At 41.8% G+C, this 23,462-nt stretch overlaps 1 protein-coding gene across 1 annotated transcript in view; it reads left to right on the top strand.

Annotated features, from left to right (window-relative positions):
- RELN (reelin) overlaps nt 1–23,462 on the top strand; it is a 560,682-nt gene that overhangs the window by 309,111 nt on the left and 228,109 nt on the right. Inside the window, exons 9-10 of the mRNA XM_019543587.1 lie at nt 17,015–17,111; nt 19,756–19,996. Of these exons, the coding sequence (XP_019399132.1) occupies nt 17,015–17,111; nt 19,756–19,996 (338 nt within the window). The remainder of the gene's footprint in view (nt 1–17,014; nt 17,112–19,755; nt 19,997–23,462) is intronic.

Raw genomic sequence — 23,462 nt, forward strand, 5'->3', positions numbered from 1 at the left:
ATTAAATTTAATAGGATCATAGGGCATCTATTCATGTTCTCGAGGGTGGAGGAGGTGCTTTAAGTAGAGTGGCTCCGAGAGCTGCTCTTGTAAAAGCATCTGTGGCATCATGTCTTTTCAGTGTCCCATGCTTCAAAATGGCAGCGGGGTGCTTGAACTAAGCTCACCAGACAAGCTTTAGTTAAATTGCCTGTTACCATTTTGAAGTGGAGGGACACTGAATAGATGTGATGCAGAGGCTGCTGGAGTGTGTTTACTAGCACACTTCAGCAGACTCTAGCACACATTGAGAAGACTTAATAATTAGCACACATCAGAGCAGATGTCCAGCATGTGTATAGGTGCTCTAGTGCTGGCAGGGTCTTCCTGGGTCGTCCAGTCCAGTCCAGTTTTCTGTTGTGGGCACTATAGCAATCTCCTTCAGAAATTAGCAAGCCCCATCTTAAAATTAATCTTTCTTCTCCACAACTCTGAGTGGAAGGTTGTTCCAGAGCATTGTTCTTCTATTGGTTAGGAGCTTTCTTCTAATTTCCAGCCTAAATTTATTCATGGCCAGTTTATAACCATTTGTGCTTGTGCCAGTGTTGTCCTTCAGTTTAAATGGCTCCCCTGTCTCTCTGATGTTTATTCCCCTAATTAATGTATACATTTTTATTTTTATTTTTATTATGTTTAACAAGCCAGGCACTTCCTGTCTCTTCTCATATGACAGGATCTCCATTTCCCTGATCATTTTAGTAGCTCTTCTCAGTTACATTTTAAGGTAATCTTTCCTGAATATGATAGTAGATTAAGATGACGTGTTGCCGGTGCCATATATAATGGTATTAATACTTCCCCTTATCTACTGGAAATATCTAAGGATCTCATTCACCTTCTCACAGTTGTATTTCAATCATCCCAAAATCAGCTAGTATACCAAAGTCCTTCTCACCCTCAGCCGTTGCTGAACTTTTTGTTATTAGTCAGTAAGTGCAAGAGTTAACCCTTTTTCACTGTTGAATTTCATGTCATGTCCATCATTCCTGTGCTTAAGATCAACCAGTTCTTTTTAAATGATATCCAGATTTCACATTGTTGATGCTTTACACCTTTGATTCACCAGAAAATTTCACCAGCAGGTTCCAAAAAAGAGGTAAAGGTTTACATGTTGAGAACTCCCTTCTTACTCTATGTTACTCAGCCTTTTTACTCTGTCTTCTGTAATTCCCATTGATTTCACAGTTTATTGTGTGCAAAAGTATATGTAAAAGACAGTTTTAGTAGTCATTCAATTAGCATGCAAGTAGAAGTTACTAATTTGTACATGGATCCTTGATTTTATAGATTAGAATGGCTCCAACAGGCTCTCATGTCATGACCTGTTAGAAGATATTGAGTTAGTGAATCATTGACCTAATAATTTGTACTACTCTTTCTGCCAATGAGGTTGATGGGGTCAATGTGAGGGCTGCTCAAGCTCAACAAATCCATATACTTAGATTTTGTGTGATATTTAGCAAGTGATAATGCACTGACCTTGTCTAGTATTTGTAGCAGTGCCACACAACTCACTTGATTCTATTTATTATTTTGTTCATTTTTTGTAATGATGACTTGTTTAATTACCAGCACAAATCTTTCAGAATTGTAGTTTAAGCTGTTAAGTGATTGTATTACTTCTTCTCCCTCTCCTTCTCTTTTGCACTGTCTTAAATTCAGATTTACCCAAATGATTAGGCTTTTTTTGACAGCATACCTAAATATGCCCTGTGGGTAAGGCCTTATAGGCCAAGCTTTTATTGCAGGGAACTATTTGCATTTGGCTCTTATTAACCTCTATAAACTAGATCATAATGGGCCCATGTGATCTCATGGCATAAACAGTGCTGCTATAAATAATTAGCTATTACTGTGAACTCTTCTGAGAACTTGTTCTGTGGATTTCTTTTCAGGAAAGGATGTGTTTTGTGCTATGGAAATTTCTCCAGCCATTAAGCAGGAAAAGTATCTGGAATGGTTCCACATAACAGCTGCATGGGAAGGGGATTCTGCCTCCTTCCTAGCCTGTGCATCCCTTTAGCACCTGGCTCAGCTCATTTGTGCATTTGGGCTTTCCTATAACAATTTGCCAATATTTATCATTGTTATTATTTGTTTGTTTGTTTGTTTTAATTTATCTCTGGTAGCAGATGTCATATTGATTTGTATTGCAGTCAAATGATCTATTTATCCACTACTCAGATTCAGGGCAGGCAGTGGAAATCCAAACCTTCATACAGTTTCCATCCAATATGCCTAAGCTTTGACCTGGAAAGAGCTACCATTAGGGATGAGAAGATCATTCACCTTCTCTCTTCATTTCATTTATTTTTAAATGGATAACAAAGTTGCCAGGTATTGCCAAATGTGAAAGTGCCAGTTTTGTGATGTGGACACTGGTCATGCCCACACAGAACTGGATGGACACAAGCAATTGATTTCAAAAGTGCAACAAACCACTCTCAGATAACGTTTGCTAGAGTTATGATACAATGGAAAACAAACAACAGATGTAGGTGTGTTTTCTGAGATTTTTAATCTCTCAATTTCCTACCGTTAGGACTCAAAGGGCGCGTCCAGACGAGCTTACACGTACCTGTTGCCCTGCCTCAAACCCCTTTGAGGCAGGCCCAGGCAGCACAAGCAACCCCAGGGCCAGCAGGACCCAGCTCAGCTCCACACGGTCCCCGTGTGGCAGGCCAGGTCCTACAGCTGGAGGAAGGGCCCAACTGGTTCCTGTCAACATGGGCTGGGCCCCAGGGCCTGCTCCCGCCCCTGCTCCCTGTGCCTGCGGAGGGGTGAGGACCTCACCCAGCCCCATGTGGCTTGCTAGTCCAGCCTTGCACCAGAGTCAGTCACAGGGCTCTAGAGGCATGGCTCCTATGCACGCCTCCCGGAGCTGTGCGACCCACTCTGGTGCAAACCCGGACTAGCGAGCCTCAGGGACCTGGGCCCAGCGCACCTGGGCTGCAGAGGGACCCCAGGACCCAGCTGGGCCTGGCACACAGTCCCTGTGTGCTGCACCGGGTCCTGCTGCCACAAAATCAGCCCAGCTGGCCGACAAGAGCAGCCCCAGGACAGGGAGAACCAGGCTGGGCTCGGCGCATGGTCCCCCTGCTGCTGCTGTTAAAGGTTTGTTATGGGCCCTGGGCAGGGGGGCCAGGACGCTGTGGGGGATAGGGGCAGTGGCCTCCGGCGGGAGCTGGGACCCTGGGCAAGGGGCAAATTCCATGTGCTGTGTTGGGGGGGGCTGCACCCTGTGGGGGCCAGGGGACCCACCCTTCCTAAGCAGCCCCCTCACAAGGTCCCCCACACCCATAGTGCCTGCAGCAGTTACCCCACTCCCACCCACAGACCAAGCCACATCCCTCGATATCCACCAAGCCTTCTTCCCCCACACCCTTTATCACCCCCTTTCTACAAACACCACATCCCCCCCATCACACACCCATCATGTACGAAGAAAACCAAAAGCACAGATCAACACATATAGACATTTAGAATTCATTTAAGCATGATGATAGAGACACTGGTAGGCTTCCACATTGCTTTAACATTGTAAATATACCAATAAAGCATTACCCAACTTATCACTGTCTTTCTCTCTCTCTAGATATATGTGTGTGTGTAGAGTGGTTTTTTGTTTTAAATGTAGAAGAACATGGATTTTGGGGTATTTAAAAAAAAATGGATTTGGGATGCTGCTGCAGCAGTCCAGCTGGCACAAGGGGTAGTGTCCCCAGATATCAATTGGCTGGGCCCCAGAAGCTCCAGAGAGCAAGTAGCCCTGAGCTGCTTTGCCAGGGCAGCTTTTTGTATGGATGGGGCCAGGACAGGTCAGCTTTATATACTGCTGGGGACAGCACAGGTGCTGGCCCTGGGCTCTAGCTCCCCCTGGCTGCAGAACTGGGAGGAGCCAAGCAGGGTTATTTTGCCCCAAGTGGCACAGTTTTGCTCCACACGAGAGTGCATGTCTGAGCACATGCGCTGAGGCAAAAAGCCCCGGCTCAAATTTGCACTGTTTCTATTTGTGCTGCTGCAAGCGCACGTGCTGGCATGTGTGGACATGCCCAAAATGTTTATAGGCTAGATCATGATTAGAACAAGACTTTGTCCCAACCACCTTGGTTAATAAAAATCAACTGCATTTAAACTTTGTATAGTTATTATATTGAGCCATTTAGCAAGTATACATTAGGCTGAAGGTCATCATTGAGCAAGACTACAAAAAAGGGCACTTTTTTGTTAAATTTTCAGCCAGCCAAAAAACTCAACACTACGTATTGGGTCTGCTGTGGTAATGGATATGAACACTTGTGCTTTCTTGTCCCTTTCCTCACACAGTGGTCAGGTGTAGGGAGGAATCAAGAGTATGATGTAACTAAATATAAAAATAGTAGTATTTATTGCAATGGATTTTTTACAACAGATTGAACATTCTATCTGACTTATGATTCTATCTAATTATAACATTTTTAAGGTTCCTAATTTTTTCTCCTGAGTTATTTGGTAAAACAAGAAAGGAACCTAAGAAATCTCACCGTTTTAGCAAGAAAGTCTTTAGTGAAAATACATTGGTTATAAATTCCATTTAATGTGAAATGTTAAGACAGGTCAGTAACATCATCTGGCACACTTCGTGTAGCATTAACGGAAATGTTAGATGTTGTTTATTGATCTTCCTGAATTATATGAGGAAAGCCTGCTCAGGTACCTAAATTGAAACCAGCATTAAAAGTGAATGCCTTATATGAAAGACATTTTAATGGAGTTGCAGTAAAATGATTTGTATGGTTTGCTGGTTAGTCCAAGGTTACAGTGAAATAGTGTGTTGATTACTCTTATATCAGTGCTTCTCTACCATTGATGAGAATTCAACTATATGGGTTAGAGGTTTAGGAAAAAAGCAAAATACTAAACAGGGACAAATCCTAACATGCATTCTTTGGGGTACAATATGCAATCACTCCCTTGTAGGAAAATGACTGTTTTGGAAGCAAGAACGCATAGTATTTTTATATAAATACTTTTCAGATAAATACCATATTACTGGAAGACAGAACTTAATCCCCCTTGTATCAGTATATTAAGGTCACATTTTTGTATCATTAAAATAATCAACTTTTATAGATGCTTTTGTTAATATAGCTTATTCCCACTTCTGAATAATGAACCATAGATTTAAAAAAAGAATTTTTTATAAAAATCACATCTTAAAAATGTGCTGGAATAAGGAATCCAATCCCTAAACTAGACCAGAAGTAAACTTATTGCCCAAAAATGGATATGGGAAAGTGTTGTAGGCACACTAGATTTTGGGGATATAATCAATTTAGAATATATGTACACGTTCGTTCCATTCTAAAGAGCCATTTACACTTACTTTGTCAAACACTCACCTGCTGATTCTCGTCCAGAATATATAAAGAGTTAAAACTGTTTTTGATTTGTGTTTTAAAAATGAACATTGCATGTAGACATTACAGATTATTTCTCTAAACCAGGGCTACCCATCTAGTGGCCTGCAGGCTACATGCAGCTCTCAGGCAGTTAAGTTGTAGCCTGTCCAGTCTAGGTTCTCCCTCCAGGTTCCAGCTGCGGGTTCTTGCCTTCACCCCAGAGGGCAGGGCAATGCAGTGTGCTATGCAGGGAGCTTGGGGTGAATCTGAGGCCGCATGCAGATCACACCCACATGGTTCAGCCATGGTGAGGGCACACGCTACAGTGGTGGAGGGTCATGCAGTGCAGCATTCTGCTGGGGTCATGTGGGCACATTGTGCAGCAGGAGAGTGTGGTGAGTGTCCACACATCTTGGTGGCCCACGCCTCTCCTGAGGCAGCCTGTGCAGCATGCAGATCACCACTGGTGCAGGCCATAGGGTGTGTGCCCCCAGGGGCTTAGAAGTTGGACAGCCTAGATCTCAACTAATTCTCTGTCAAGATGAGTTTCCATGTGTACATGTGTGTGAGCTGAGGGATTCTCCCGTTCAGCATGTGATTTTGCAGCAGGTTGTTGGCTGTGTGCGTATGGGGGAATAAAGAAAGAGGCTGGAATTTTATTTTTACAAATCAGTGTCTCCGACAGCATAGACACAAATCCTGTTTAATATTCTTATTTCAAATGCATATTGTTGTGTTCCTGACCATTTAAGAAAGATAATAACCACAGAGGGTTAAAATGTTTCTTACCTCTTTGCTAGATCAAGTGCTCAGGGTGGTCTGGGACCTGATCAAGGTGTGTGAGGGCCAGGCAGTATAGCTGGGAGCCCCCTGAGCCTGATCCTCACCAGGCAGGGTCCAGGTGGAAGGGGTGCAAGGCCCTGGGGCCTGGTCCTGACATGCAGAAGCAAGGAACCAAAATTGTGAGTACCACTGGTTTAGGGTACAGAACTAGTAAGGATTCATCATCTAAGAAACTGCACAGCAGACAAAGGCTCTTATTTGGATTAGGTTGCCATCTAAGGATTTGTTCTAAATGTTTCTTCTCCAGTTAAGGACTCTTTCCCTTTGTAGGTGTGTATGGAAATCCTGACAGGGTAGATTAAATTTAATGCAAAGTTCAGCAGAGATATGCTATGGTTAAAGTCTCTGGTGATGGATGGTCCTTGACTTCATATCTTTTTTTAAATTAGTGTTTTTCTGACCTAGGAGAAACCCTGTTATGTGCATATCTTGGAGGCAATGAGAATTTTGGCACTGTGCCTAGTACCCAATTGCCTGCTTTACATATTTACAGAGCAGTTCATAGCAGAAGATGTTATTTGAACTCCTAAGGCAGTTGAACAGCAAATAGTAAAAACTGCATTCAAAAAGGGATTAGACAAATTTATGGAGGGTAGATCCATTAGGGTCTATTAACCACAACCATCAAAGATATAACCTCAGGCTCAGGACATCTCTTAAACCTGTGATTGCTAGTAACCAGGATGGTTAGGCAAGGGATGGATAACTCTACGCATACCCTATTTTTTATATATTCTTCCTCAAAAGCATCCACCAAATGCCACTGTCATGTACAGGGTACTGGGCTAGGTGAACATTTGGTCACGTTTTTATCTTCTCATTCATACTCTTCCTAAATCATATAGGAAAAAACAAAACAAAACAAAAAAAGGGGGGAAAAAGTAATATGCAGCTTCAGAGCTTTGTTATGTGACATTATTGTTTCTGAGCTTTTGTACAATGTAACTAATACAAAAGTAGAACTGCCTGGTGATAAGCAGTTTGAGTCAAAATTATCAGGCCTACCTTTTATATGTTTTTGGACTTTAAAAGACCTGATGTTCGTCTCTTTCCATGCCATATACAATTGCTGCATATTTTGCCCACTTCTTGTTTCCAAGAATAGGTAGAAGTAATAATAGGAGGGTTGGGAATACAATATTCAAGAAAAATTGTTTGTTATAAAGGTGGCTCAGCCAAGTGCATCTGATGGTAAATTATGCCATCTTTGAATGTCTTAGTATAAGGTACTCAAAAGAGGCAGCAAATCTAGCGTTGTTAATTTAGTTAAATTAGGTAAGGTTTTCACCTCCGAGTATTTGAATCCCTCAGGGGATAATTGGCAGGGAAAATTAATTAAAGTCTCACTGGGGTATTGCCTCTGTGTATGTCAGATTTATACTAAAACCAGATTACAGTACTGTTGGCCTCAGACTTCCTTAGAGCATTGATTGGAAGCTTGTGTTTCAGAGAGATAAAGCAGGATGTCATCTTTGAAGATAGCAATTTCTTGCTCTTTATCATGGAGTGTGATGGCTTGAACCTAAGGACAGTCTTTGAAAAGCTATTGCAAATGATTCAGTTGAGAGAGTAAATAGAAGAGAAGCCTTGTCCTGGTCTTTAATGACAATATCTCTAATGGAGAGCTGCTCAGAGAAAAGGACTAGGAAAATTATAGGACAATTCAACAGAGGCTATCCATTTACATCTGAAAAGTCAGACCGAGGTCAAGAGAACCCTAATACATTCTCTTTTTGTATCTAGTAACAGATGCCTGCTTTTATTTTTCTAGTTAATGCAATTAATAATTAGTTATTATGATTTGTATTTCTCCAAAATAAAGCGTATCAGAGAATGTGAATCAGTAGCAACCAAAATTAGCTAGTTCATAGAATCATAGAAAGTTAGGGTTCGAAAGGACCACAGTAGGTCATTCAACCCCCTGGTCAAAACAGGACTATCCCCAACTAGATCATCCCAGCCTAGATAGGTTTTGAAAACCTCCAAGGATGGTGCTTCCATCACCTCTCTGGGTAACCTGTTCTGGTGTTGTACTACCCTCCTAGTGAAAAAATTCTTCCTAATAGCTAATCTAAACTTCCCTTGCTGCAACTTGGGATCATTGCTCCTTGTCCTGTCATTTGCCACCACTGAGAATAGTCTAGCTCCATCCTTTTCTGATCCCCCCCCACTTCAGGTAGGTTGAAGGCTGCTATTAAGTCCCCTCTCAGTCTCCTCTCCTCTAGACTAAATAAGCCCAGTTCCCTTAGTCTTTCCTCATAAGTCATATGCCCCAGCCCCCTCACCGTTTTGTCACCTTCCGTAGACTCTCTCCAATTTGTCCACATCCTTTCTGTAGTGGGGGGCCCAAAACTGAACGCAGTGCTAAATAGAGGGGAAGAATCCTTGCCCTTGACCTACTGGCAAGACATACCAGTGCAGCCCAGTATGCCATTAGCCTTCTTGGCAACAAGGGCAGACTATTTATCTAGGTCACTTTGAATCCTTGTCCTACCATCCAGTGTATCTACTACTCCCCCCAGCTTGGTGTCATGTGCAAATTTGCTGAGGGTGCACTCTGTGCCATCTTCCAGGTCATTGATGAAGACATTGAACAAAACCGGCCCCAGGACCAACCTCTGGGGCACTCCACTTGATTGATACCAGCTGCCAACTAGACTTTGAGCCATTGATTACTACTGTCTGAGCCCAATGCTTCAGCCACTTTTCTATCCACCTTACAGTCCATTCATCCAGCACATACTTCCTTGGCTTGCCAGGCAAAATGTTGTGGAAAACCATATCAAAAGCCTTGCTAAAGTCAAGGTGCACCATATCCACCGGTCTTCCTGCATCCTCACAGCCATTCACTTCATCATAGAAGGCTACTGGGTTGGTCAGGCATGACTTGCCCCTGGTGAATCCATGCTGACTTTTCCTAATCACTTTTTTCTCCTCAAAGTGTTTAGGAATGGATTCCTTAAGGATTCCATGATTTTTCTAGGGACTGAGGTGAGGCTGACTGGTCTGGTCTGTAGTTCCCTGGATCCTCCTTTTTCCCTTTCTTAAATATGAGCACTATGTTTGCCCTTTTCCAATCACCCAGGACCTCTTCTGGCCACCGTGAGTTTTCAGAGGTAATGACCAATGGCTGTGCAATCACATCAGTCAACTCCCTCAGCACCCTTGTGTGCATCCTGTCTGGCCCTATATACTTGTATATATCCAGCTTTTCTAAGTACTCCCTAACCTGTTCTTTCAACACTGAGTGCTGCTCATCTCCTCCTCAAACTGTGCTACCTGGTATAGTAGTCCGGGAGCTGATGTTGCCTGTGAAGACTGAGTGAAAAAGGCATTGAGCACTTCAACCATTTCTGCATCCTCTGTCACAAGGTTGCCTCCCCCATTCAGTAAGGGATCTACACTTTCCCTGATCCTCATGCTACCAACATACTTGTAGAAACCCTTTTTGTTACCCTTCACATCCCTTGCTAGCTACAACTCCAATTGCACTTTGGCCTTCCTGACTTCATGCCTGAGCAATGCTCTTATATTCTTCCCTAGTTATTTCTCCAAGTTTCCACTTCATATAAGCTTCCCTTTTGTGATTTAGTTGACTGAAGAGTTCCCTGCTAAGCCAAGCTGGTCTTCTGCCATACTTGCTAGTCTTCCTGTGCATCAGGAAGGTTTGTTCCTGCACTCTCAGTAAGGCTTCTTTAACATACAGGCAGCTCTCCTGGACTCCTCTCCCCCTCAGATTGGCTTCCCAGGGGATCCTGCCCATGAGTCCCCTGAGTGAGTCAAAGTTTGCTTTTCTGAAGTCCAGAGTCCTTACTCTGTTGCTCTTCTACTTTGATGGATCCTTCCTTTCCTCAGGATCCTGAACTCAATCATCTTGTGGTAACTGCTGCCCAAGTTGCCATCCACTAGTTCATTCCCCACCAATTCTTCCCTGTTTGTGAGCAGCAGGTCAAGCTGATTAATACTTTTGCCTGTTTTTTCCCTACTCCAAATTGATGCATGATACTGGCTGATCTTTTTCCCCTCCAGTTATAATTTTATACTAGCTTTCAAACCAGAATGAGACAGTTTATCAGGTCAAAAGATAAGGTAATGTATTGGATGGACTAGGCTTCTGGGGAAAAATGTAAACTCAATTAAAAAGCTGTCTTCCTGTGAATAGTTCCCTTATAAAATATGCCAACAGCTTCTTATTAAGGGAAGTGTTACATCAGCAAGTTACTATGAGGTAAGATAGGCTGTGAATTTAGAGTGCCTTAGCTTTGTGACAATTGTCTGTGTATATACTCTGGGATAAATGTAAGATAGGTTACCTCACTTTCATTGAGGCACAGACTACCTCATGCTTGCTGCAGGAGGTGTAATAAGTCCATAACCATATTTACTCCATGGTAACTGGCTTATCTAACCAGACCTTAATTATGTCACTAAACTCAGGACACTACAACAAACACAGGGAAATGGTGGGAAGTCTACCGGGGAAAAAGTCCAAGAGAGCTGGCTGTACATTAAGGAGGCCCTTTTAAAGGTGCAGGAGCAAGCTGTTCTGACACAACATAAGAATGGGAAGAGAAGCAGGAGACCCACTTAGCTAGATAATTATCTGTCTGGTGAGCTGAAACTCAAATAGGAATCTGACAAAAAGTGGAAACTTGGCTCTACTACAAGGGAAGAATTTAAGTGTATTGCATGGGTGTGAAAGAAGAAAACTATGAAGGCCAAGCCATGTTTTGAGATGCAACTGGCAAGGGACATAAAAAAACAATAAAAAGAGATATACAAGTACATCAGGAGTAAGAGGAAGACCAAAGAAACCATAGGTCCATTATGGAATGCAGAAGGCAATCTACTTATGGATGGTGCCGAGAAAGCTGAAACATTTAACGCTATTTTTACTTCAGTCTGCATAATAAGGTCAGCTGTCAGATGTTGAGTGGAGTTGGCAGAAAAAACAAAGGAGGCAAACAGACTAGAGTAGTGGAAGAACTGGTTTGGGATTACTTAGATAAACTAAATGCTTTCAAGTCACCAGGGCTCAATGGGATACACCCTGAGGTACTAAAGAAATTGGCTGAAGTAATTTCCAAGCCTTTGTCTATCCTCTTTGAAAATTCATGGCGGTCAGGTGAGGTCCCCGATGACTGGGAAAGGGCAAATGTATTGTCCATTGTGAAGAAAGGGAAAAAGGAAGATGTGGGGAATTACAGATCAGTCCTCAGTATCCAGAAAGGTAGGTCCTCAACAGAGCACTTTGAGGAGAACAGGGTGATCAGGAACAGCCAGCATGGATTCACAGAAAAAGTCATGTCTGAGCAGCTTGATTTCCTGCTATCAAAAGTTAAGATGTCTTTAAAATATTACAAGAAATATTCCGTATCAACCAGAATATATATTGTATGAAATCTGGTGTGTATATATAACAAATTAAGAAGAAAGCTCCTTAGTAATATTTGAAGCTGGACTTAATTTTGAGTGTGTGAAAACTGTTTTTTAATACTTTCTTCAACCTGTTGTTCACAGTGATCACTATAGTTATAAGTGCAAATATTTCTATAGGATATGCTAATTCAGTATCAGTCAATAATAGTTTATGAAACATATTTTCAGGGTTTGAAGAAAAGGATTTGAAGGCCAAATAAAAGGAATATTTAAAACAATGATCATCTTAAAACCACAGTTTTGTTTAAAATCAGAACACACTCATGAGGATTTTCTCTCTTATTGCACTTTTAAATACATTTTACACAACTACATTGAATTGCATTTTACACAACATTTTATGAAATATGTGTCATAAAAATGTACGTGATATGGTAAGTAAATTCTGGTAAAGAAAGAAAAATATAGTATCAGGAACCTGAAGGAAAAGCTTGGTTGAAGATGTAAATAGAAAATAATTTCCAGTTGACAGAGTAAGAAGCCAAATTTTGGAAATTAAATGTAAAGTGATGGCTTTCAGAAAGTCATTGTTAGCAGAAATTACACCATGGAATCAGAGCTTCTGCAGTATTTCCCATATTTGGCATAGGAGATTATCATTCTGTAAAGGTGGTAATTTGGAATACGTGGATTTAAAAGTAACCATGATACATGTTCTATTACATGGGTGCATGGCTACTATACAACTAGGGTATTCTTGAACTAAAATATTAAATTTCCTGACTCACTTTAATAAATAATATTCAGTAGGTTTTAACTTGTCCTCTAGATTCTCTGCTGTGGAGGGCAGAAGGATTGAAGATTTATAGTATAACACCCTGCCCCTGCTGCTCTGCTTGAATCTGACAGACCATTTATTACCATCTCAGGGAGCAGTGTGAAGGACATATGCCTTTCTTCCAGAGATCTTGCCCTCGGTTTCTGTTTCTTCATTACTTGAATAAAAATCTCATTTATTTTTATACAAAATTAAAATACGCTTTTGTATTTATAGATGCAGGAATCAAAGTTACAGTCTTCAAAAAATGCTTTAAATAATCCTGACCAATGCTTTCCACTATTGTCTCTTAGTACTATTCATATAGTTGTAGTCCAAGAGCACAGTTATACTCCCATGGAAGTCAAAACTTCAGGACTGTACTAAGAATAGTAAATAATTAATATTCCAGATGCTGCCATGTGGTTTAAGGCATTAATCTGGTTAATTTAATAGGATTTAAAGCCTACGGATGCTGAGCACCCTCATTTCCCGGTAAAACCAAGAAGCCCTAACAAAGTCTCTGGGTGAACAGCTGTCAAAGCCTACCCTAACCATGCAGTTGGTCCAGTAAAAGGTATCACCCACAAAAATCCTTTTCCCTATGGGTGAACATCACTTCTATATAGGGCAGGTACTAGATCAGGTGTGGGCAAAATATGGCCCACGAGCCAAATCTGGCCCACCAAGCCATTCTATTTGGCCTGCGGGGCCCCTATAAAATGTACTAAATTAATATATATTCACTCCCAGCTGCCTGTCAAAGCTGACAGGAGACAAGGGCAGTAGGACCCAGAGGGAGCCCTCAGCAGGCTTGAGCAACTCAGCCCTGCCCCACACCCAACTAGTTCCCTGCTTTCCTGTCTGCCCTGCTTCAGCACCACCTGGCTGTGGCTTCTGGCTGCATCACTGGACTGCAGAGCATGGAACCATGCTGGTACAGGGGGGAGGAGGGGTGTGTGCATGTGCAGGCTCAGGGGCAGAGAGAGAGTGAGAGAGAGAGAGAGAGTGTGTGTGTGTGTGTGTGTGCGTGTGCGCGCGCAGGGTTGGGAGCAGAGTGTGTATATGTATGCAGGCTTGGGGGCAGATGCATTTGTACGTATGCAGGCTCAGGGGCAGATGTGTCTGTGTGTGTGCAGGCTCGGGGCAGACTGGTGGGTGCAGGCTCAGGGGAAAAAGTGTGCATGTCTGTGTGCAGCCTTGGGGGCAGAGTGCATGTGTGTGTTCATAGGGTGAGTCCCACACACATACTCCACCATACACATGCACCCACACCCCACCTCGCACTGCTATACACAAGCCCCAGCCACCCTCCCCCCACACATTTCCCCCACAAACCCCATACCCACCCACATATCCACACCCACATGCTCCCTCATTCCACATACCTACATGCCCACAGCCCCCCACAAAACTATACCCACCCCCACAACATATAAGAGTAAGACTTCATTTTAAGCTATGGTGTGATCACCTCTATGTATGCTATAGAAACACATGTAAATCAAGACAAAAAATTTTTTTTAATCAAATTAATTAATGTTGTAGTTCTCTTTTTAGAATATCTTTTGGTATTTTTCCAGTTCCAAGGGGGCAAAACCTCTTGCTGAAAGAGGTACTTCTGGGGGCAAAGCTCAGGAGTTAGGGGTGGGACTTCCAGTCCCAAGATGGTGACCAGGGGGCTGAGCACCTATGAAGGGGCGGAGCTACCCATGTGGCCCTTGACATCTTGCCAAAACTTGGTAAGCGGTACTGCACCTGAAATAATTGCCTGCCCCTGCACTAGATCCAGGCAGCATTCATGTTTTGATACATATTAATGTTAAGTGATGCACGGGCCTAGTGCTAACATGCTTCATAAAGATGACTTTCACCCTACATCTTGTCAGTAAGGACCCTTTGGTTTTGTATATTATAAGGATCTTGTTTGTGTGATTTTGAGAAGAGAATGTAAATGAAAGTAGTAATGAAAGCACTGGTCATCCTCACATCTTTCTTACTGATTTTCCCAATATGTATTAGATTTCTCAGTTGTGATCCATGCTGTCTTGTTTATTAGAGCAAAATAACCTTTCTCCATCGCTTAGCAAGCCTTCTGTATGGCTGTTATGCTGCAGTAACACATTGCACCGTATCTGTCTTACAGAGCTCTTTCCCAATGCTTCCATTCCTTTAGAAATAAGAAAAAGCATTTTCTGAAGTGCCTCTTTGCATTACTTTAGTAAATTGATATTTAGAAAATGTAAGTCTATCCACTTACATATTTTTGCAGCAACATAGTTAAATTTCTTTGTGGGGGGGAGGGTTTACTGTCCCACCTTGAAAGATTTGAAGAATAGTTGGAACTACACATATGTCTCTGGGTCTATATTGCTGGATATTTTTATTGTGCATACTATTTTTCCTTCTCACTTTTCTACCACACTAATCTTCAGTATGCTGCTGTTTTGCCTGCCAGCCTCTTGCCAGCTTTGGTGGTTATAAACTAGCTGAAGTTCATTGGTTTTGAACTGAATTCCTCTGATATAAAATAAATGAGTGTGATTAAAGTTTGGAACTCCTAAATGCCACAAATGTAGGAACTAACAACAGATGTCATTCAGTAAAGTGAACTCTCTCAGCAGATGGACATGAATTAAAAATGAATTTCTTTTCTTACTTCATTTGTTTTTAATATGATAGGGAAAATGCTGTGTCAGTGAAAATAACCATAGACAATTGCTTTGTAGTCATTTTGGTTGGTGGCTGCTAATTCAAAGTACTTATGGCTTTAAAAATATAAATTATGTTGAGCCTAGCTGCAGTAATATTCATACAAAACTGGTTGAACATGCTGAACATAATTATACTGGTTCATAATTTCATTTTTGTTTTCATATTAATGTTTTAATTTTTTCTTAAAAAAAAGACATCAGTCTAAGAGAAAGATATACTGGATAATTCTAGAGAGCCAGCAGCCTGTAGGTGAAACACTGACCTCACTGAAATCATAGGAATGAGGGACTAGCAGAGATCCCCTGGTCATCAAGTCCAGTTCTTTGTGAACCAGAAAACCACACCAGATAAAACCCACTGACTTCAGTGAAGTCTGGTTTCATCCTTTGACTTTTTCCCTTTTGCAATGGCATGTGAGCTAGGTCTTAGAATATAGTATGGAACTGACCCTTTGAGTTCTGTATGTCCAGGTCTAGCCCTGAGCTGCCAGACACTTCACTGAATGGCTTATTTTGAAATGTAGATTTATGGCCTGATTTTCAGAAGTGCCTCCTTAAGCAGTTTTTAACATCAGTCCATTTATTTAAGTGCCAAAATGCAGGGATGGGTGCCTTAACATTAGACACCTAAGTTTGCAAATATTTGCATTTTCTCTTCACCAGTTGGCATACCCGTATCTTACACTGTATCTGCCAACCTGCCAGGCTCTAAATAGACTGGATCCTTCCTACATGAAACACAAGCAGAGTATACGAAATTATGTATGGATGTGTGAACAGTTATGATATAACAGCGCTATCACTATCACAGCAGAAGTGCTACTGAACTGAGAGCTCCTTCTCTTTGGAATGGAGGTGGTCAACATCAGACACAGTCCAGCTTTGGAACTTGCATTTTGGCCTTGGTCCTATATACCCAAATCTTTGATTTTTACAGCATCGAGTTACACCTGTGTATGTTATTGGATGTTGAGAAATGGTTGAGTTGTACAACTTGCTTGTAGTTTGGGGAGGGTGGATCACTTTTTATTAATATGATTGCTTGGCTGGTTGTTTATTATGTTATGTTAGATAAAGGGGGTTTCCATTTCTGTTATGTTGATTGTTTCTGTTTTAAATTGTTAAATTTATTTTTTGTGACAGCACCTAGAGGTCCCTGCATATAAATAAAAAATATATAAATATATTTGCCTACCTTGCAGGAATGCCATAGGGCCTAATTAATTTATTTTTTAAAAGTGTTTTGAGATTCTCCAATGAGAGCCAAACGTTTATTATTAATTGCAGGCTTTAGTGAGCATACATTATGATTTTGGACTTAATTCTTTTTTTGTATCCTTCAAAATACATAATTAGTTTATGGCATCTTTATGGTTCCTAAAGCACATTTTCCTCTTACAGAGCTTAAGGACTTTTGTACAGATCTTCCTAACATGTTCTCTATTTTGTTTTGGGTATTAGCAGTCTTCTAACATTCTCCCTTTAAATAATAACATATGGATTACTCTGTAATATGTAGGTTTTGTTTCAACATTACACATGCGCTTTTTTGAAGTGGGGGTGTTATGTAATTTATGTTGGCTTCCCCTGGGAAATCTATAGCAGATTACAGTGCTTTGCTGTGATTTATCATTTCTACTGTATTTCTGACTCATAAAGCATGCATTAGTTAGTGCTTACCTTCAGCAACAGATCACAAGAAATTTCATCATCAATCAAAGAATTTTAAAATATGGAAACGTGGTAATAGTGACAAGGGCTTAGTCAGAAGCTACTGTTCTTGAAGGATAATTTATCACTTCATTGTGTTATAACATATATAATTTTATTGCTCTTCACAGGGTCAGGTTCATGTCGCTTTAGTTACTCTGATCCCAGCATCATTGTGTCCTACACTAAGAATAATTCTGCCGACTGGAGACAGCTGGAGAAAATTAGGTTTGTTATACTTGCATTCTGACTCAGCAGCCATTGTTTTCATTTCATTTTTACACAATGAATTTTTATAAATCCACTTTGATTATGAATTTTCAGCTCTTGCTTTTATTAGATGTTTTAAAAATAAGGGGTGAACTCATGGCCCCATTCAAGTAATAGCACTGATTTCAGTGAATCAGAATTTCACCCAAGGACCTTGGGCACTTTTACACGTGTTCCATGGGGAGGGGCGGGCATTTAATTACAGCACCACAGCATCTCATGCATCAGCGTCCCCATGCTGAAAAATGGCAGCAGGGGGCACTTGAACTAAAGTTTGTTCAATGAGCGTTAGTTCAAGTGCCCCTGTTCCCATTTTGCAGAATGGGGGTGCTGATACATGAGATGCAGGAGGCTGCTGGAGCAAGGTAATTGCCACTCTCCAGCAGACTCAATCAAATCCACCAACTACAGAGTGTCAGAGCAGCCCCCCAGCACATCTACAGGCACCCATTAAGACTAAAAGAGACAGGTTCCTTTAGGTGGGAAAAGATGGATTTGTGGTTAAAGTATGGGACTGAATTCCAAATCCTGAGGCCTTGGAGACTTCTTATGTAACCTTGGGTAAATCTCTGTTCCTCAGTAAGTGTGTTAATGAGTGACAACCATCACTGGGCTGTGGATGAGGCCTGACTGTAAACAGAACAGGGGTTGTGAGGCTTTGTTCTTAAATATTGTTGAGGTATCTAGATACTACAGAAAGTCCTGTAGGTATTTCTTATTTAATGTAAAAAACCCAGCATGCTATACTTTATATCAGTGCATGTTATCCATTTGAATAAAATCAGTTTGGAAATAAAAAATAAAATGCTAAATTTTTTAAAAATAAAGTCTATCATATTCGCTGACTTTTTTTTATCAACTTGAATGCTTCACAAAAGCCAAGAAATACAGGTCTGCCACTGATTTGCATTTTAACACCATTTTAATCTCAGCAGGAACAATAATTTCAGTGTGGCAGGCTTGTACTTGGGTAGGATGGATGTTCAATAAAAATATTTTATGGTTTGATGCAAAGACTTGATTTCCAACATTGCTATAACAACAAAATGATGGTAAATTATACCATTTTTCAAACAAACAGGTTTACATGCAAGTATAAAGGATTATGAACAAGGATTTTTAAAACTTTTATTGCAATATTCATACCTCTAAATTGACAATCAATATTGGATGTGAATATTTTTCAAAAGCAGAACAATAATTTCATAAAGTAGTATTGTGAAATGCTCCATGTACGTCAACACCTATCACGCTCATTCTAGTAGTGCAGCAAGGGCACAAGATTTCAGTGTGTATATTGTGTGTTCCCTGTAGCCAGAATCTGCCGACCAGTCTATTTTGTGTAGCAACAAGTAGTAGGTATTAATTCAGAGTTAAGGTTGCCCCTCCAGAATGTGTAGTTCAGCTACATTTATACCTTTGGAGAAAACACAAGAACCAGCAGTTACGGTAATCCAAATTTAAATCACTGCAGTCCAGAAGATACGAAGTCAAGTTATACACCATTCTGGTAATGCCTCCTTAACTTCGCTCCCTCGAGTTGGCAATAGGGAGTGGGTCAGTTAAGTGGTGATACACTAAGAAGGATTATGGAAAAAAATGCCATTGTTTGTCTAGTATTCATTGTTGGAACTGCAGCTTGTATCTGTCTGCACTCCAGCTGCTTTCACTGTTAGGTGTAGCTGTGCTGAATGGCAAAGGGATCAGTCTGAACAGGTTGAGGGTTGTTGTGATACAAGGAGAAATGCACGTGTACTTCGTGGGATCAAGTGTGACTTGTCTGAGCACTGAATTCTCCAGGCTGTCAGCAAAGGTAGACAGAGGTCTCCATTAACTGTTGGGATTCTTAGTGGCCAATTTCTGGGAGTACACCTGGAAGCTGCTCTTGAACTGTCTCCTGCATGTTTGAAAACAGCCTCATTCCTGGTATTGGTGCATGCAGAGGAGAAGCAGCAGCTCAGGGTATGCTTGAAAACAGTATAGACTTACCCAGGGAAGGGAAGGCAATAGGTATGGACAGACATGCATTTTAGGTGCTCCAAATCCCACTCCCATTGAAATTCAGAGTGCTTCAGCTCCATGCAGCACTGGCCTTGCCCTCCAAGCCCTGCTCCGCGGAGGTGGAAGCAGTGGCAGCATGAGGAGCTGGCAGTGCAGCACGGTGGAGCGGAAGGGAGTATGGGGGGTGGATGGGGCCACACCAGGAGTGGTGGGGAGGTGGGGGGATCCACAGGGCCAGATACAGGGGGTGGGGGGCACACAGGGGGACGGAGGTGGAGCGGTGGTACCGCGGGTCACTGGGTGACGGCGTTCTTTCCCCATCCCCGCCTCCGTCATTCCTGATGGGCAGTTTGATAGTAATAATAACTGACCGTTTGATTTTTTTTGTACATACCTGTTTCTTTTCTTTTTCTGATGTATTTTTTGTGGCGAGGAGATTATCTTGATTTACTTTGGAGTTTGGTGTTCATTACAACTATTTCCTATGTGCACAAAAGATTTATTGGCATGGTAAATTAATGTAGTAGCTGTATTACCTTTGGTAAATCAGTTCAATCACAGTCTCCATCTTCATCTGATTCTGCATTTCACTACTCTACAGAGCACCTTCCAATGTCAGCACCATTATCCATATACTCTACCTTCCTGAAGACGCCAAAGGAGAGAACGTTCAGTTTCAGTGGAAACAAGAATACGTACATGCGGGTGATGTGTATGAAGCCTGTTGGGCGTTGGACAACATTCTGATCATAAATGCTGCTCACAGACAAATTGTTCTAGAAGACAATCTTGATCCTGTGGACACTGGCAACTGGCTTTTCTTCCCTGGGGCCACAGTTAAGGTTTGTTTGATTTTTGTTTGGTATTTTGTTACTATTAATATATGTAGTGATAACAATCTGTCAGAGCGAATATGGGGCCATTTCTGTTTGCACAGTTTGGTCCTCTTTTTCTCTCTAATCATCTTAGAAGCAAAATTTGGCCTCCTCACTGTCATGTCTAGCTTTTGTGACACAATACATCTTTTCTGTTGTAGCCTAAAATTACAATGATTCAGAACAGTTATCATGTAGAAGTCCACACAGGAAAAAATTTGCTAGTTTCTTTTTTAGCTCTTCCAAGCTGTTCCAGACTGGGTGCTTCCTAAACACAAAGCAACGTAGCTGTGTACCGATAGTGCTGTGGGTGGGCGAATTTGCACTGTCACTCAGCGGGGCTAATTAGCTGGCTTACTGTGCCACGTGGATACCGCTATATTGTTAAGAGTTTGAGCCAGCTTGCTTAAAGCAGTGCAGAGTGCTTGAGGGCACTGCTGCCAAGCACAGTAAGTTTAGTGTGTGAATATGACACACGTGTTGTACAGCTGCTAATTCCTGCCTGGTTGCTTACCCATGCAAATTTGTTCAGTTTTATATCACTCTGACAAGGAAAAGGGTAACACGATAGTGTTTCTTATGGAATAATTGTATTATCTTGAATTGCATTAGTGAACTGATAACAAAAAACTTACAAAACAACGTAAATATATAGCTTTTTCTAAATCTGACGCAGGTTAACGTAATGAATCTATATCGTATGCACACATGTAATAGATACTCCTTTGGGAGTTTTCCATTCTTTGATGATGCGAATAAACCGTGCTTTAAGTGGAGAGTTATTGGTTACATCAGGGGTTGGCAAAATATGACCCGTGGGCCAGATCTCGCCTGCCAAGGGATTTTATTCAACCTGTGACAGGTCCCTCAGCCCTGCCCAGCCCAGATGCGGGAGACAGCCAGGCTGTGGTATGTGCAGCCAGTTCTGCTGCCCCCTAGCATGCAGCAAGGCTTCGGTGGCATACTAGCTGGACTCCGCTTCCCAGAAGACCCAGTGGTGGTGGCTCCTTCCAGCCTGTCACTGCTAGTGTCACCATCACCAGCCCCATTGCTGGAGAGAGCACGTGGACTGGGTCTTCATGGAGAACGGCCAGGACCAGTAGGTAGGGCACACTTGGTCAGATGCATGTCTCACTGGAGACCCCACCCACCCACTCCATCCAGTGCCCCTGGACTACTTAGGGAGTTCTGGTGAACTGTTGCTGGGAGGTGGGGGGTGCTGACCCAATTCGGCATGGCGGGAGGTAGGGGTGCTGACAGTAGCCCACCAAATCTCCCTAACTGGCCCTCCAGCCCAAATAATTGCCCCAGCTTGAGTTACATGAACATATTTGCTATTGGCATGATTTCATACATTGTCTATGCACTGACATCCCAGTGACTTTTAAGGGAAGCTCTGTATGTGGAGGATTGGTAGAATCTGCCTTTTATGTCAAAAACTTGAATAGCAGATAACGTTCTGTTTGCATTTTATTTCTCATTCACAAAAAAACAGTTGTGTTGTCAAAGTCCATTAATGATATTGGTAATGTTTTGGCAAGTACACAGGAAACAGATGTGGAATTCAGCAGAGCAAGGTGAGGGTACTGGCTTCATCCTTTTCCCCGCAGTCAGACCTGCTGTATGGCCTCTAATGAGCCTTTGCAGAAATAAATGCTCTTTGAAAGCTGCTCATAATACATGATAAAGTACATTAACCTCTTTGCCCCAGTAGCGCCTTTTAAAGTGAATTGAAAAATTCAGCAGATGAGATTTTAGTATCTGCTTCCATTCCATTTAGTCAAGTCACTTCCCAGGTATGATTTTTATGTTTGCTGTGCCCGCTACCTTAACTTTGCTTTCTATTTTTACTCAGTCTATTCCTAGCATCTTACAAAGTAAATTGTTACCTATGAAAGTTTCTTTCACTGTTATTCTCTTTCTTAACATGCCAGCATGCCCTACTTTCTGCCTGGCTTAAGTCTGTTGCTTTAGAACATATCATTCCAACTCACAAATGAAAAATACATTGAAGCAAAGATAGTATTAATGTGCCCCAAAACTGCTCTCATCTCTCAGCTGATCTACAGCAGTGTTTCAGAAGTCCAGTGCTTTGTAGTAACAGGCTTACTAATCATGAATAATGTATTTCTCCATAGTCTGTCCCTGAAAACAGCTGCTCAAAAATCAAGGTATCACAGTCTGGCCAGAAAATACCTATTTAAAATACAATGAATTTTCTTTCATGAGCTAAAGTTTTCTTTTCACATAACATCATTTACAGGGTTTCCAGACACAAGAATGGAACATGCAGGTATGCCCCATAACAGTTGTATGAACATTATAGCTAGGGGCCTACCTAATTCCTGGGGGATGCCCAGGATAGAATCCAGGCCCAGGCCTCTATTTCATGGATGGAGCATGGTGCCCCCCACCCCATGCCTCTGATTGGTTAATGGGCCCCAGTGGCCCTGCCCCTCACTGCTGATTGGCTGCAGGGGTTGTCTGTCATGTGACCCCACTCCTTGCCCCTGACTGGCTGTGAGAGCTATTTGCCATGCAGTCCCACCCCTCACCAATGAAAAGGGCAGGGGCCACATGACAGGCAGCCCTTGCAGCCAGTCAGCAGCAAGGGGTGGGTGTGGCAGCCATCTTGATGGCAGCACTTTGATTGAGCAGCCCCTGCTGCCTTCCCCGCCTTGGCAATCTGCTGAAGTGCTCAGTAAGTAAGTGTTGCTCATGGATTTCACGGATTCTGTGGACATTGCCCAGATTTCACAGGCAAAGCTGAATTTCACAAAATCCTCAAAATCACAAATTCAGTAGGTCCCTAATTATAGGTAACTTTACTGAGCTTTTTTTGCAAAAGGTGAATAAATTATTCTTAAAGGTGCATAAATTACTTACAAGTATTTCACAAGTAGAGTTCCATGGGTTATTTACTTAAATTGCATTTGTTTACCACCAACACGTAATTAATATTGACATTCATATAAAGATGTGACTTAGCAAACACAAAGGTATCTTTTAATGCTTCTTATAAAAATCCCTTTCAAAATCTACATTGCATCAGATGGGAGAGTGGACTACTTATCTTCCACTTCTCTAAACCTACATTGTGTTGCTGAGAATAAATTAAATGAGCTTGTCAATTAGTTCTCCAGCTGAAATTTGTCACTTGTCTATGCATATTTCTTCAGTTCTATATCAGTTTGATGAGGATGAGCATCCTTCCTTTTTCATGTCCTTATGACAAGCTAGTTAGCAGAATTTGCAGATTCATTACAATCTGACAGGCTGTGTTATGAGCGCTTCTGCTATGGCCTCAAATTTGCAACCTCTGGGTTGTCAACAGTGAACTTTAGCACCTGTGTTACTCCAGCCCCCAAGATGAAGATAACATGATAGTATTTTTATGGAATAACTGTATACAATTATTGTGCTGTCTTGTGCA

This window comes from Crocodylus porosus, unplaced genomic scaffold (assembly GCF_001723895.1).
Source record: "Crocodylus porosus isolate Cpor-Errol unplaced genomic scaffold, CroPor_comp1, whole genome shotgun sequence".
NCBI classification, from domain to species: domain Eukaryota; kingdom Metazoa; phylum Chordata; order Crocodylia; family Crocodylidae; genus Crocodylus; species Crocodylus porosus.